Below are 15,077 nucleotides of genomic sequence, written 5' to 3'. Positions count from 1 at the left end.
GTGTCATGATAGTTTAATCTCCTAACAGGCTTTATGTATTCATGTATTTATAGGCCTTGTCCGGGGTAGTTCCTCATTGTGTTACAAGTAACGTTACTGACTGTAACATGTATCAAACATCGCGAGGTTACTGACTGTAAACATGTATCAAAACATCGCGAGGTTACTGACTGTAACATGTATCAAACATCGCGAGGTTACTGACTGTAACATGTATCAAACATCGCGAGGTTACTGACTGTAACATGTATCAAACATCGCGAGGTTACTGACTGTAACATGTATCAAACATCGCGAGGTTACTGACTGTAACATGTATCAAACATCGCGAGGTTACTGACTGTAACATGTATCAAACATCGCGAGGTTACTGACTGTAACATGTATCAAACATCGCGAGGTTACTGACTGTAACATGTATCAAACATCGCGAGGTTACCAGATGTTATTCACTATCTGATGCTTTCCTGTCATGTCAACGGCCGCCTCTTCAACTATCGCATCAATACATTATCGCGCTTGTTATCAAATAATGAAGCAAAATAATATATTTAAAGTCAAATGTGGTCGTTGCGTCAAAATTAATCGTAACAGACACGAGGATAAACGTATCGTTAATACGCTTTAACATGGGTTAGTTTTGCACGTTATGTAATTTTCGGTAGCTCTTCTTCATACGGGGAACAACATCAGCGTGTTAGTTCGTAGGTTTGCACCTCTGCGGGGTTACCTCTCCCCCCCGCGTGTTCTCGCGTGTTCTCGCGTGATCTCATGTGATCCTGTTGTGTTGCTCGTGAAATGCAGACGCGTCAGATTCAAGGTTGTTGGGCGCGAGCCGCAGTGTGAACGACTGTGGACTGATAGACTGATAGATGGACTGATAGATGGACTGATAGATAGACTGATAGATGGACTGATAGATGGACTGATAGATGGACTGATAGATGGACTGATAGATGGACTGATAGATAGACTGATAGATGGACTGATAGATGGACTGATAGATAGACTGATAGATGGACTGATAGATGGACTGATAGTTGATTGATAGACTGAGAGATAGACTGATAGTTGATTGATAGACTGATAGATAGACTGATAGACTGATAGATAGACTGATAGACTGATAGATGGACTGATAGATAGACTGATAGACTGATAGATGGACTGAGAGTTGATTGATCCCCGACGAGAAATTGACATGAGAAAGGTTAATTCGTCCCAATGCGCTACCTGATTATAATATACACGACTTATTCTACCGTGACACTATGAGTCACCTGCGTCCAGTAACACGCGCGCATTAGAGTGGACGTTTTTATGTGGGATTGTGCGCGTGTGTGTGCAGTACTGTAGTAGTACCCCTGGCCCGGGACTTGCGTGTTATATTGATTTATCTGACTGTCTCCCAGCCTGTCACTACTGTAATAGTACTCCAGTCTCTATTTGACTGTGTGTGTTATATTTCTATCTGTGTGTCAAAGCCTATATTCCCAGCCTATCCCTGCAGTACTGTAGTCCTCCCCCTGTCTCTGTCTGACTGTGTGTGTGTGTTATATTTATATATATATATGTGTGTGTTATATTTATATATATGTGTGTGTGTTATATTTATATATATCTATATGTGTATGTGTGTGTTATATTTATATATATATATCTGGGTGTGTTTGTTTTGTCCCCAGCCTGTCCCTGCAGTACTGTAGTCCTCCCCCTGCGGGGCCTCGGTGGTGTTCCTGATGCCCCTCTCCCACCCCTGAAGATCCCAGGTGGGCGAGGGAACGAGCGGGATCAACACCCCCCTACGGTACACACACACACACACACACACACACACACACACACACACCCCTACAGCCCAGCTCTACACGGTACACACACACACACACACACACCCCTACAGCCCAGCTCTACACGGTGAATACACACACACACACACACACACACACACACACCCCTACAGCCCAGCTCTACACGGTACACACACACACACACACACACACACACACACACACACACACACACACCCCCCTACAGCCCAGCTCTACACGGTACACACACACACACACACACACACCCCTACACACCCCTACACACCCCTACAGCCCAGCTCTACACGGTACACACACACACACACACACACACACACACACACACACACACACACACACACACACACCCCTACAGCCCAGCTCTACACGGTACACACACACACACACACACACACACACACACACACACTCCCCCCTACAGCCCAGCTCTACACGGTGAGCACACACACACACACACTCCCCCCTACAGCCCAGCTCTACACGGTGAGCACACACACACACACACACACCCCTACAGCCCAGCTCTACACGGTGAGCACACACACACACACACACACACCCCTACAGCCCAGCTCTACACGGTGAGCACACACACACACACACCCCTACAGCCCAGCTCTACATGGTCAGTACACACACACACACACCCCTACAGCCCAGCTCTACATGGTCAGTACACACACACCCCTACAGCCCAGCTCTACATGGTCAGTACACACGCACACACAGCTCCGCAGCTCTACACGCTTAGTACACACAGTACTGTGAGTATGTGAGACTCACACACTCATACTCTTTCTCTCTTACACACAGACACACACACTCACCCCTACAGCTCAGCAGCTCTACACAGTGAGACACACACACACACACACACACACACACATATATATATATATATATATATATATATATATACACGCACACACACACAGAACAGACTCTTTCTTTCTCACACACACACTCTCCCACACAAACACCCCCCTGGCACAGAAAGAGCTGCGCATGACACCACAAACACATGCTGAGCAAAACTAGAGCACACGTTCACGTGCACAAACAAAACAGCCCCATATCAGCACACACACACGCACACACACACACACACAGACACACACACACCCCGGCTCCTCCCTGTGAAGACACCAGCTCTCTTTACCGGGCCAGGCTGTTATTGGAGCTGCAGGAATGTGCGAACGCGCATCAGTTTACTCTGTGGATCCTCTGGCCCCTGAGAACCGGCCCCGGAACGGGACGACCGGCGCCCCACACAAAAGAGGGGCAGGAACCGGGGCCGGCTGGGGGGGGATTGTTATGGTTCCACGCCGAGCGCCGTTCAAAACAAACTCCGACAGAACAGGAAGTAGAGACGGGCCGTCCTGCTGAAGCTACATCCTGCCTGCCATGTGATCTCCTGTGAGACTTCACAACAGAGGAGAGACTTCACAACAGGGCCTCACGTTGCTCTGACCAATGGCCAGAGAGGAGGAAGAGGAGGAGGAAGGTGACATCCGATACTCTCGCTTGTACTGCCTCCTCATCCCCTCCTCATCCCCTCCTCCTCCTCCCTTTGTTTTCCCTGGAGCCAGCAGGTTCTCACAGCAGGGGCGGGTCTCCATAGTCTTTAGCACACTGCCTTCCCTCTCCCTTCCTTCCTTCCCTCTCCCTTCCTCCCTTCCCTCTCCTTCCTCCTGTTGAACGTGCGGACCTGAAGTGACTGGAACCTGAGAGGGGAGGGGAGGGGAGGGAGGGGGGGGGCAGGGCGGGGCACCTAGTTAAGATCGTCCACACCCAGTGTGTCGGGGTCAGTCGGTGCGATCCAGGGCGGACGCTGCAGGCAGACCTCCTCACACACATGGAGGAGACGGAGGCAGGCAGACCGAGCAGCTCTCTCCCTCGCTCCGTCAGAGGAACGCCCTCAAACTGGTACTGAGGACCGCGTCCAGCCTCGTCCGACCGGAGGAGTCGCTTTTAGTCTGTGGTTTAGTCTGTGTGTTTGTGGACGTTGTTTAGGCAGATTGCCGCGCCTTCCACCCCAAGAAGCAGCACTTTGTTGGAAGACTGCGGAGATCCTCCGACCATCCCGCTGACCGGCGTTCCTCCGCCTGTGTTCCTCTCTCTCTCTCCAGGACCGGAAGCTGACCGTGACGGAGGAGCCTCCCGGCAACGGTCGCCCCGGGATACTCCACTTCCAGAGCCGCCCCACCGTTTCCAGGGTGATCCACTGGGATGCGGTGCTCAGCGGGAACTCGCTGTACGTGGAGATCCCTCTGGAGCCGCTGCCCGAGGGCAGCAAGGACAGGTGTGTGTGTGTGTGTCCCTCTGCATGTGAACTGGTGTGTGTGTGTGTGTGTGTGTGTGTGTGTTTGCACAAAGATAGCCTTCAGTTTCAGTTAGGTGTGTGTGTGAGTGTCCAGAGGTGTGTGTGCTTCCTGTAACTGGATGTCCTGGTTCAGTTAGGTAGTTAGGTGTGTGTGTGTGTGTGAGTGTCCAGAGGTCTGTGTGTTTCTGTAACTGGATGTCCTGGTTCAGTTAGGTGTGTGTGTGTGTGTGTGTGTCCAGAGGTGTGTGTGCTTCCTGTAACTGGATGTCCTGGTTCAGTTAGGTGTGTGTGTGAGTGTCCAGAGGTGTGTGTGCTTCCTGTAACTGGATGTCCTGGTTCAGTTAGGTGTGTGTGTGAGTGTCCAGAGGTGTGTGTGCTTCCTGTAACTGGATGTTCTGGTTCAGTTTGGCCGCCCTGCTGGAGTACGCTGAGGAACACCTGAAGGTTCTCCGCGTCTTCGTCTGCTTCTACAAAACCAGAGATGATCGAGGTACGAACAAAACCAGCCCAGAACACCACACCCTTAAAGAAACTAACCCTCTTATTGAGGAGAGGTGTTTGTGTCCAGGCAGATCGTGGGTTAATACACACACACACAGAGCAGCAGATAGAGGGTTAATACACACACACACAGAGCAGATAGAGGGTTAATATACACACAGAGCAGATAGAGGGTTAATACACACACACAGAGCAGATAGAGGGTTAATATACACACAGAGCAGATAGAGGGTTAATACACACACACAGAGCAGATAGAGGGTTAATACACACACACACAGAGCAGGTAGAGGGTTAATACACACACACAGAGCAGGTAGAGGGTTAATACACACACACAGAGCAGGTAGAGGGTTAATACACACACAGAGCAGATAGAGGGTTAATACACACACACAGAGCAGATAGAGGGTTAATACACACACACACACACACAGAGCAGCGGACAAACTAATATAAACATTATCAAGACTTGAGAGACCGTAATGAGGAAGTGGTATTTTGAGGGCTTTATCTAGCCTGGTGTGCGTTTCCTGTTTCCTGTTCCTGGTTCATTGTTGCATAACTATTCATTTCTATCCTGTCCTCTCCTCTAGCTCAGCTAGTCTCATATTATATATGAACTGGGTCTCCCCTCCCCCTAAGATGGTGTCTAATACTATCTAAGTGTTTCTCCCCTCCCTCAAGATGGTGTCTAGTATTATACTTGTGTATTCCTTTCTTCCTGTAGCTCAGCTGGTGTGTAGTGTTGAATGTGTGTGTTCCTCTCTTGTAGCTAAGCTGGTTCGTACGTTCAGTTTCCTGGGCTTTGAGATCGTGAAACCTGGCCACGCCCCCGTCCCCCCGCGGCCTGACGTCTTCTTCATGGCCTACACCTTCGACCGGGACTCCGCCTCCTCCGACGAGGAGTAGCCACCTGGAACCCTACCGCCCCTGCCCCTCCTACCCTCATACCACCCCCCCTTCCCTACTACCCCCCCCCTACCACCCCCTCCCTACTACCCCCACCCTCATACCCCACCCCTACCCTACTACCCCCACCCCTACCCTACTACCCCCACCCCTACCCTACTACCCCCACCCTCATACCCCCATCCCTACCCTACTACCCCCACCCCTACCCTACTACCCCCACCCTCATACCCCACCCCTACCCTACTACCCCCCCATGCTGCCCTGTACCCCTTCCCCCCAGATGATCCAAGTGCTTACACACCCCTCTCTGAATTTGTTCCACCCACTAGTTTAGCCTGATGTGTTCTGTCCCTCTGCGTGGCTGCTTCTCTCTCTCTATCCACTAGTTTAGCCTGATGTGTTCTCTCTCCCTCTGCGTGGCTGGTTCTCTCTCTCTATCCACTAGTTTAGCCTGATGTGTTCTGTCCCTCTGCGTGGCTGCTTCTCTCTCTCTATCCACTAGTTTAGCCTGATGTGTTCTCTGTCCCTCTGCGTGGCTGCTTCTCTCTCTCTATCCACTAGTTTAGCCTGATGTGTTCTCTGTCCCTCTGCGTGGCTGATTCCCTCTCTATTCATCCATCTTGCTGTTTTGGTTATGCTATTATCAGTCATTATAGGTTCATTTGTATCTTTCTGACATTTCTCGAAAAAAGAGGGAACTTTGTTATCGACTTATGATGAGCATATTGCAATTCTCATATCATCAATCTTGTATGTTGTTGATTAGTTGCCGTTTTCATTTTATTTTGTCGTGTCTGGATTTTGTTTTGATGACAGATTGAGGAGACTTTCTTCATTTCTTGAATGTACAACAACAAAAAAAGTAATCAGGTTTACGCTTGGGTACTCCAGCTTCTCTGTGATTGGCTAAAAGATACACGTCAAATCGGCCCCACCCTTTACTTTGAGTAACCAGTGTTTTGATAGAATCAGTTTGAATTTCACTAATATTCTTCTAAAAAAAATCATTGGGGAGAAAACATGATTATATGAATGTTGCTATTCAGCGACATCCCCTTTATTTGGTACTGATGTAGTTCTAGGTTGGGTGAGTGAGACCACAGGTGAGTGCTGTTGTGTGTAACTGGCTTAGATGCTTCAATTTGAGTTAAAAGTTAGGATTATGACAGATTGGATTTGGTACAAAGCTGAAATATATATGATATATTTAAGGTGAGAAGATCCAAAGTGCTTTTTATTTCTTTCCGTCATGCAAACCTGACGTTCAAGTAGGATCGTTTGTTCTGGAGAATTAAGACTATTGCTGTGATGTTCTGTTCAGATTTCGGACTAGCATTCCTTTTAAACTTTTGATTTTTGTTTTTCATATAGTTTAATGTTCACCTGCATAGTGGTACCTATTGTGCTTCTGTGATAATAAAAATCAGAAAAGTTAAAACTTCTTGTCTCTTTTTACAGTATTACATCAGACAGACTTCTTACAGTATACAGTATGTGTGACTGACCAAACCAGAGCTTCATTCTAGACAGTTCCCACTAGAGGGAATGAAACATTCATGTATTTATAAACAACTAAAATATGTGGCTAGAACTATGAACTCCAGTATAATGAAGACTAGAACTATGAACTATGACCTCCAGTATAATGAAGACTAGAACTATGAACTATGACCTCCAGTATAATGAAGACTAGAACTATGAACTATGACCTCCAGTATAATGAAGACTAGAACTATGAACTATGACCTCCAGTATAATGAAGACTAGAACTATGAACTATGACCTCCAGTATAATGAAGACTAGAACTATGACCTCCAGTATAATATAGACGAACTATGAACTATGACCTCCAGAATAATGAAGACTAGAACTATGACCTCCAGTATAATATAGACTAGAACTATGAACTATGACCTCCAGTATAATATAGACTAGAACTATGACCTCCAGTATGATGAAGACTAGAACTATGAACTATGACCTCCAGTATAATGAAGACTAGAACTATGAACTCCAGTATAATGAAGACTAGAACTATGAACTATGACCTCCAGTATAATGAAGACTAGAACTATGAACTATGACCTCCAGTATAAAGATCCCTTGCAGACTGTTGCTGTGTAGTGGCTAGTTAATATGGTTCTGACCTGCCCTCATCAAACCACACTGGGCGACCACATCTTTGCCTTGTGATTCCCAGGGCTGCTTTATCTCCAGTCCCATTAGAACAAGCAGGGATTCTGTGTTTGCTGAGCTGCTTGCTACTTCTACACATCCTGTAGCCTAGTCTGGGACAGACCCTCAGTCCTTCACTGAGCTATACTGAAACTGGACGGAAGAAGAAGGGAAGTGAGATGTTTGAGATTCAAACGCAACATGTTTGTTCGTTTTATCAAAATAGGTCAGTTACCAAACCGTGAGGGTGTGAAAACGGTGCGTAGTACCGCCCTTCGTCACCAGGGGGCTCCTCCTCACTGGAGAATGGGAGGCACTGACGTCAAGACCCAGGACTTCCCCTAAAACACCTTCACCATTTTGTACTGGGGTGTCACTGTTTCCTGTTTGAGGGGTGGGCAGAACACATCCCATAATATATTTAGACCTCGGTGTTTCCATGTAATCCTATTCGGCAGCTCTTGAAGGTGTGTGTCTGCCCCCTGCTGTACTTACGGCCCCATGGCTCCAGTGTCCTGGTCCACAGAGGCTTGTATGTTGTATCAGCGACTCGGTTTAGTAGTAAACATGTTGTATCAACACCTTGGTTCAGTAGTAAACATGTTGTATCAACACCTCAGTTTAGTAGTAAACATGTTGTATCAACACCTCAGTTCAGTAGTAAACATCTTGTATCAACACCTCAGTTCAGTAAACATGTATCAACACCTCAGTTTAGTAGTAAACATGTTGTATCAACACCTGAGTTCAGTAAACATGTTGTATCAACACCTCAGTTCAGTAGTAAACATGTTGTATCAACACCTTGGTTTAGTAGTAAACATGTTGTATCAACACCTCAGTTTAGTAGTAAACATGTTGTATCAACACCTCAGTTCAGTAGTAAACATGTTGTATCAACACCTCAGTTTAGTAGTATCATGTTGTATCAACACCTCAGTTCAGTAGTAAACATGTTGTATCAACACCTCAGTTCAGTAGTAAACATGTATCAACACCTCAGTTCAGTAGTAAACATGTTGTATCAACACCTCGGTTCAGTAGTAAACATGTTGTATCAACACCTCAGTTAGTAGTAAACATGTATCAACACCTCAGTTCAGTAGTAAACATGTTGTATCAACACCTCAGTTTAGTAAACATGTATCAACACAACATGTATGAACTTGCTGCTGCAGAGCCACATTGAGTGGTGATCTTGTGATGTCTTCCTGGGCTTCAGCAAATCAACTCAAACCCAGATCCTTCTTTGCAGGCTAACTTTCCATGAGCTTGTGATGGAAACGGCATGTATTCATACAGTAGGTCATATAGCAACTCAACTCCAACCCAGAAGCTTGTGTTTGGTGAAAGATGGTGTCTCTATGTTCCCCTGTCCCTCAAACTCCCCCCGAATAATCTACTCACCACAGCAACCATCCCCTTAGTAACCCTGGCATAACACAGCAGAGCCTGGCTCCTAGCTAATCAGCTCAATTGTTAAAACAGGTACTTGGTGTGTGTGTGTGTGTGTGTGTGTGTGTGTGTGTGTGTGCGTGTGTGTGTGTAGAGAAAGAGAGAGAGGGAGAGAAAGCTTTTTTTTTTTTTTTTTTTAGTTTCTTATTAGGTGGGCTCAAGGGCGTAGGTTTGCGTATGGACGGTCGGGACATGTCCCTACCAACATTTTGGGAGGCCCAAATTGTCCCTAACAACTTTTAAGCAACCTTGACCGTACCAATTATTTTGCATTATAGATATTAGACCATTAGCCTACCCCTTTCCTCCACTGTGAATGTGCCATCCCAGTATTATTTTTATATTTTTTAAACTCACGTTTGATTGGCTCATTTGTCTGAGATAGATCATTGCATTTTTCAAATTTTCGCTTGATCTGAAGAACAGCCTTACAGACAGACGCTGACAGCAAGCCATACAGTTGTGATTCTGACAGCCATTTAGGTAGGCTACCCACCACAATGTCGCCTCCCCCTCTGAAGAGGATGAGGGATATCAGGAGCTTTTTCTCCGCAACTGTAAGTAACGTTAGCGTTAGCTAGGTTAGCTAGCTGCTGGTAAACTAAGTAGCTAACCTTAGGCAGTAGCCACATGAAAACCAGCTAGGTTGGTGCTAGCTAATGTTATCTAAACTAACATCACTTGTCTTTCCATTGTGGCAAATTATCAACCGGTGATATAAGCTGGCTAGCTAGCGAACTGTTAAGATGGCTTCTATCATCCTGTAACATAGGATAGCAGCAGCCATTACATTATTATACATTAGCTGCCCACCAGAGATTTAATTGAATAGGACATCATGGCGTCCTCACAACTAATGACCATAAGTGTCCGCAATGAATACTAGCCGATGGGCTATTAGCTATAGCTTTGTAAAACCAGGATTGTGGAATTTCGCAATTGGTATTGCCTACTGTCTGGTATTTTGTTACTCCCCCAATGGACAGATATATCAATTTATGAATTGAATGTCAGTCTAAAAATCCAATGAAAATCTAAATTTTAATCAAATCATTTTTATGCATGAAACAGCAGCAGTCGTGAGAGAGAGAGAGTGGACGGACGCACAAGCAACCAAGAGAGAGAGAGAGAGAGAGAGTGTGGAGGGACGCAGCAGCAGCAAAAGTCGAGAGAGTGGAGGGACGCAGCAGGCAGGATGTGATACAGTAGACTAACAACATTGTATTAGTATTATTCAATTTCATAAATATATGAATATATAAGAGCTTTAACCTCTCGTCCCCAGCAAAAATTGTGTATGCAGGCTACACTGTTATATGGTCCCTACCAATGTTGAAACCAAACCTACGCCCTTGGGTGGGCTAGCTTGTAAAACTTGTGATTTTCCCACTATTTCTTTCTTTCTTTCTTTCTTTCTTTCTTTCTCTATTCTAGTTCTCCCCAGTTTTTTGGCCCTCAACTACTTATTCATACTTTGTGCTAGAAACTTCATTAAAACTTTAAAATGTTCATAATGTTTAGCTCTTTAACGGATCCATTCAGATTTTTGATATTTTTTATAGTTTTTTAGAAATTTAACTTTTAAAACTATTTTTTGTCCCATTGAAACTGCTTGAAACTGCTTTTGGAATGTTCAGTAACTTTATGTTTTTAGTGGTGGCAGCAGTTGCTTTGAAAATATTCACACATTTTGTAAACTGCTGGCACTCCCACCGTTTTGACAGCTCACACACATATTATACATCAAAATGTTCACACAACGCTGCTGATTCGTACAATGTAAGTATCTAAGCTGTGTGACTTACAGTTTTCACTGTATGACGATTTGTTCGGCAACTGCGCTCCCCATTGAAACGTATGACACCGCACTATCTTTTGAGCTGCTAATTTTGCATTTTTACCCTTTTTCTAACTTGTCGCCATGCCTACAGTGTTTAAGCTATACGGACATATTATACATAATATATAAATGTTCTACAAGTTCTCAGGATTCCTATGCTGTCAATATATAAGCTGTAACATTTATAGTTTTCGCGATAGAGCTGTCAGAAGTGGACCATGTCTAGGATCAGAGTGTCAGTTGGGATTAGAGTGGTGGCAGCTGTTGCTTTTTTTAAATGTGTGTGCATGTGCAGCCTCTCTCAAAGTAGTAAAGGGAAAATCATGTTTAGCCCTGTTTTAGGGTTACTTATGATCATATACAATGGTTCAGATCAAAACGTTGACAAAGCTAGCATTTTCGAGAAAGTTGATAATTGCTCTACCACGTATAGGTCATACAATGGATGTGGATGGGCATCTTGAAAAATCATTCAAAAACATGTTAAACTCTCGATTTTAAAGACAAGAAGCTCACCGAGGATGTAATTGGTGTCCGTTGGTGTTCTGACATCAAATTCGCCGCAAAGTATGAATCCTGTAGGGTTTTATTGATCATTTTATAAAATCCATTGACTTGTATTGAAGCCGTTGTAGATGTGTAGATCAAACCGCAGAGGGGATTCAGGAAGCGGAACTACTTACGGTAGCTATTGTTATTGTTTATGTTGCTAGGCTACCTAGTTTGCGGAAGTTTACACACGTATGTGCTGCGACTAAATAGTTCTATGCTAAATATTTAAAAAAGCCTTTCCAGATGAACTAGAATCTTACTTTATGGCGAATTATGTCAGAACGCAAACTAACACCTCGTTGAGTTTCTTGTCTTTGAAATCAAGACTTTAACATGTTTTTGAATGATTTTTCAAGATGCCCACCCACATCCATTGTATGACCAAAACGGTGGTAGAGCAATTATCAACTTTCTCGAAAGTTGAGTGGGCTACAGACACATGGTCTTCACCGGTGGAGTCAGGTAGGTGGCCTGGAGAGGAGTACACTGTTCCCGACTGGCTCTGACCTGAGAGGGTGGAGTCTCACCACCACGCCACTATCCACGCCACGGGCCCCACAACTCAACCCCTGAGCTAGAGACACATGGTCTTCACCGATGCGGGCGGGTAGCTGGCCCGGAGAGGGGTACACTGTCCTCGACCAGCTCTGACCTGAGGAGGCGGAGTCTCACCACCACGCCACTGTCCACGCCACGGACCCCACAGTTCAGCCCCTGAGTGGGGTAGAGACGCACGGTCTTCGCCGGTGGGTGCATGGAGATTGCCTGGTCCATAGTAGTTCTAGCAGAAGCTGTTAGATACAACTGCAGCAGCTAGCCCACCTCACATTTTCTCCAGGAAATGTACTTTCTAGTTTGTATTGATATTTTTCAAACTGCAAAGTACATTCTTTTATTTATATTCGAATTAGTCCTTGAGCCAGTAGGATTGGTCAGTACCATCTGGGGGGACTAAGTCTCATAGTGATTTTTAGCAAGGTATACATCTCTAGAGTTGGAAAATATATGATAGCATTGCAGTGTTGGTAGATAAATCACATTTATCAGCTCATGAAGTTACCAACCCCTTAAGATAAATCGCGTTATTACACTGGTGTATATCAGGCTTAGGCTCATGTTAAGGACATTTGTCAATGTTTTACTATATGGTGTGTGGTATCATTGTAAAGGGGACCCTCTAGGCTGGTCATGTGACCTCTGTGTTTATCAGAGTAATACAGCACTTGTCTTAAATGAAAGCCTAAAGGTTCCCCTTTACAATGATACCAAACCCCATATAGTAAAACATTGACATTGTCCTTAAAGTCGCACTGAAATGAAAAAAGCATTCTGTCCCATTTTGGTTCACATAATTAGTCAGTGTTCACCTATTCAGCGATGTATGCTAATTTTTTTTTTGTTGTAATCATATCAAAGTATATAATTTCTTACTTCCTGGAAAACGGTAGGTCACGTGCAATTACAACAACAGGTACCTTAGATTTTAGGCCAATAATCTCACGACATCCACCCGTCAATCAACGCTATCCTTCTATCGAATCTGTCTAAAGTTCTTAAAACCCGTCCACTTGTCAATGTTCCAATCAAATTCCTCTAAACATATATCCCACCCTCATAGCTTGTTTGCGTCGGAAATACGTCAAACTACGGAAGTTAGATGATCTCAAACGTCTGTTTCTGTGCGACTTTAACATGAGCCTAAACCTGATATACACCAGTGTCTAAAAACTTGATTTATCTTAAGGGGTTGGTAACTTCATGAGCTGATAAATGTGATTTAGCTACCAACACTGCAATGCTATCACATATTTTCCAACTCTAGAGATGTATACCTTGCTAAAAATCACTATGAGACTTAGTCCCCCCAGATGGCACCGGTGTCCCAAATTTGGGGCCCTAGCTCACGGACTACATCAGCTCAATTGTTAAAACAGGTACTTGATGTGTGTGTGTGTGTGTGTGTGTGTATATATATATAGAGAGAGAGGGAGGGAGAGAGAGCAGGATAGAGATTACATTATTTATTTTTTCTACAGTTCTTTACTTGCTTATTTGTATTGATAATTTTCAAACTGCAATGTCCATTCTTCTATTTATATTTGAAGTTCTCTACTTATAAGCTCTGTTTACACGTTTCCTGATTTTAGTATCTTTAATTGTACTTACATTTTTTTTTCCGTTTTATTTATTATTTTATAAACGTATGTTTCCCATACCAATAAAGCCGCTCTGAATTGAACTGAACTGAGAGAGAGAAGTCCTCTCCATCCCTGCCTCCCTCTCTGAGTGAGCGGACCTGCGGAGCAGAGAGAGACCAGAGTGGGAAAAGAAACATTCCAGAGACGACTTGTTTCCTGGAATCAAAATATTTAATAATAGGAACATATCAAGTGTCATTGTTATACCATGTATAAAATTTGAGATCACGATATGAAGCGCTGAACCCCGGCCGTCTCAGCAGCCCGGGGGAGAGGTTGCCACGTAGAAATAAACGATGATTAAAATAGAGAGTAGGCAACTCAAACGACAGGAAAATGGAGTACGGACAGGTAAGCGCTAGAGCAAAACTAGACCTGACTTGTTTTTTTTCTTTTGAACATCTCTTCTTTATGGTCATCGGTAAGTGCAATAGAAAACATAGAACACGACGACACTAGAGCGAAGCGAGGCGTCCACACAACGGCTAGAACGGGACCGCACTGTTAGAGCAGAGAGAAGTACCAGAGTCCACTGGGGGAGAGGAGGAGAGGGGAGGAGGGAGGAGAGAGGGGAGGGAGGAGAGGGGAGGAGGGAGGAGAGGAGAGGAAGGAGGAGGGAGGAGAGGGCAGGAGAGGGGAGGAGGGGAGGGAGGAGAAGAGGGGAGGAGGGAGGAGAGGGGAGGAGGAGAGGGGAGGAGGGAGGAGAGGGGAGGAGGGAGGAGAGGAGGGAGGAGAGGAAGGAGGAGGGAGGAGAGGGGAGGAGAGGGGAGGAGGGGAGGGAGGAGGAGAGGGGAGGAGAGGGGAGGAGGGAGGAGAGGGGAGGAGGGAGGAGAGGAGGACTGGACAGGAGAAAGGCAGGACTGAGTAGAGAGGGAGGATTGAGCCAAGTTCACAGAGAGAAGTAGACTACAAGCTCGCCAGTTGATACAGAAAGGAAAGTCTCTTCTGACCAGTAAGCGCTTTGAGAGAGGAGGGGGATCAACTCCCATCACAGCTGACTGCTGAGACCAAAGCAGTTTTCATTTGCATGTCTTTTAAAAAATAATCCTGAATTCTTTTGAAAGAAGACGACATAACCACAAAACAAACAACCCAATTAACAACAGGGGGGAGAGGAGAGGAGGGGGGGGGGGGGGGGGGGGGGGCTGGACAGGCACATCTTATAAAGAAGCCGCCAGGATTTGAAAAAGATAACTGAGAATAACACGCCTAGCTAACATGTGTAGCTAACGTGTGTAGTTATTAACGTGTAGTTAATGTGTATAGCTAACACGTAGTTAACACG

General features: G+C 45.2%; 2 protein-coding genes across 2 annotated transcripts in view; one reads left to right on the top strand and one right to left on the bottom strand.

The window, feature by feature from the left end:
• Positions 1–1,594: 1,594 nt before the first annotated feature.
• On the top strand, positions 1,595–7,003 carry LOC311327015 (ornithine decarboxylase antizyme 2-like; the record flags this gene model as incomplete). The annotated part of the gene is made up of 4 exons (XM_084460013.1): positions 1,595–1,807; positions 3,962–4,134; positions 4,560–4,645; positions 5,432–7,003. The coding sequence occupies 4 exons, from the start codon at positions 1,595–1,597 to the stop codon at positions 5,566–5,568; spliced, it is 609 nt and encodes a 202-aa protein (XP_084316139.1). The 3' UTR covers positions 5,569–7,003.
• Positions 7,004–14,542: 7,539 nt separating this feature from the next.
• Positions 14,543–15,077, bottom strand: part of uhrf2 (ubiquitin like with PHD and ring finger domains 2) — a 51,090-nt gene continuing 50,555 nt past the window's right edge. The window contains exon 16 of the mRNA XM_084460010.1: positions 14,543–15,077. This exon is cut by the window's right edge and continues 1,177 nt beyond it. The gene's annotated coding sequence lies outside the window, so the exon portion shown is untranslated.

The sequence above is a fragment of the Borostomias antarcticus genome, assembly GCF_949987555.1.
Source record: "Borostomias antarcticus genome assembly, chromosome: 30".
Lineage (NCBI taxonomy): Eukaryota > Metazoa > Chordata > Actinopteri > Stomiiformes > Stomiidae > Borostomias > Borostomias antarcticus.
The sequence above is the reverse complement of the archived record's forward strand: the minus strand, read 5'-3'. Positions and strand labels throughout refer to the sequence as shown.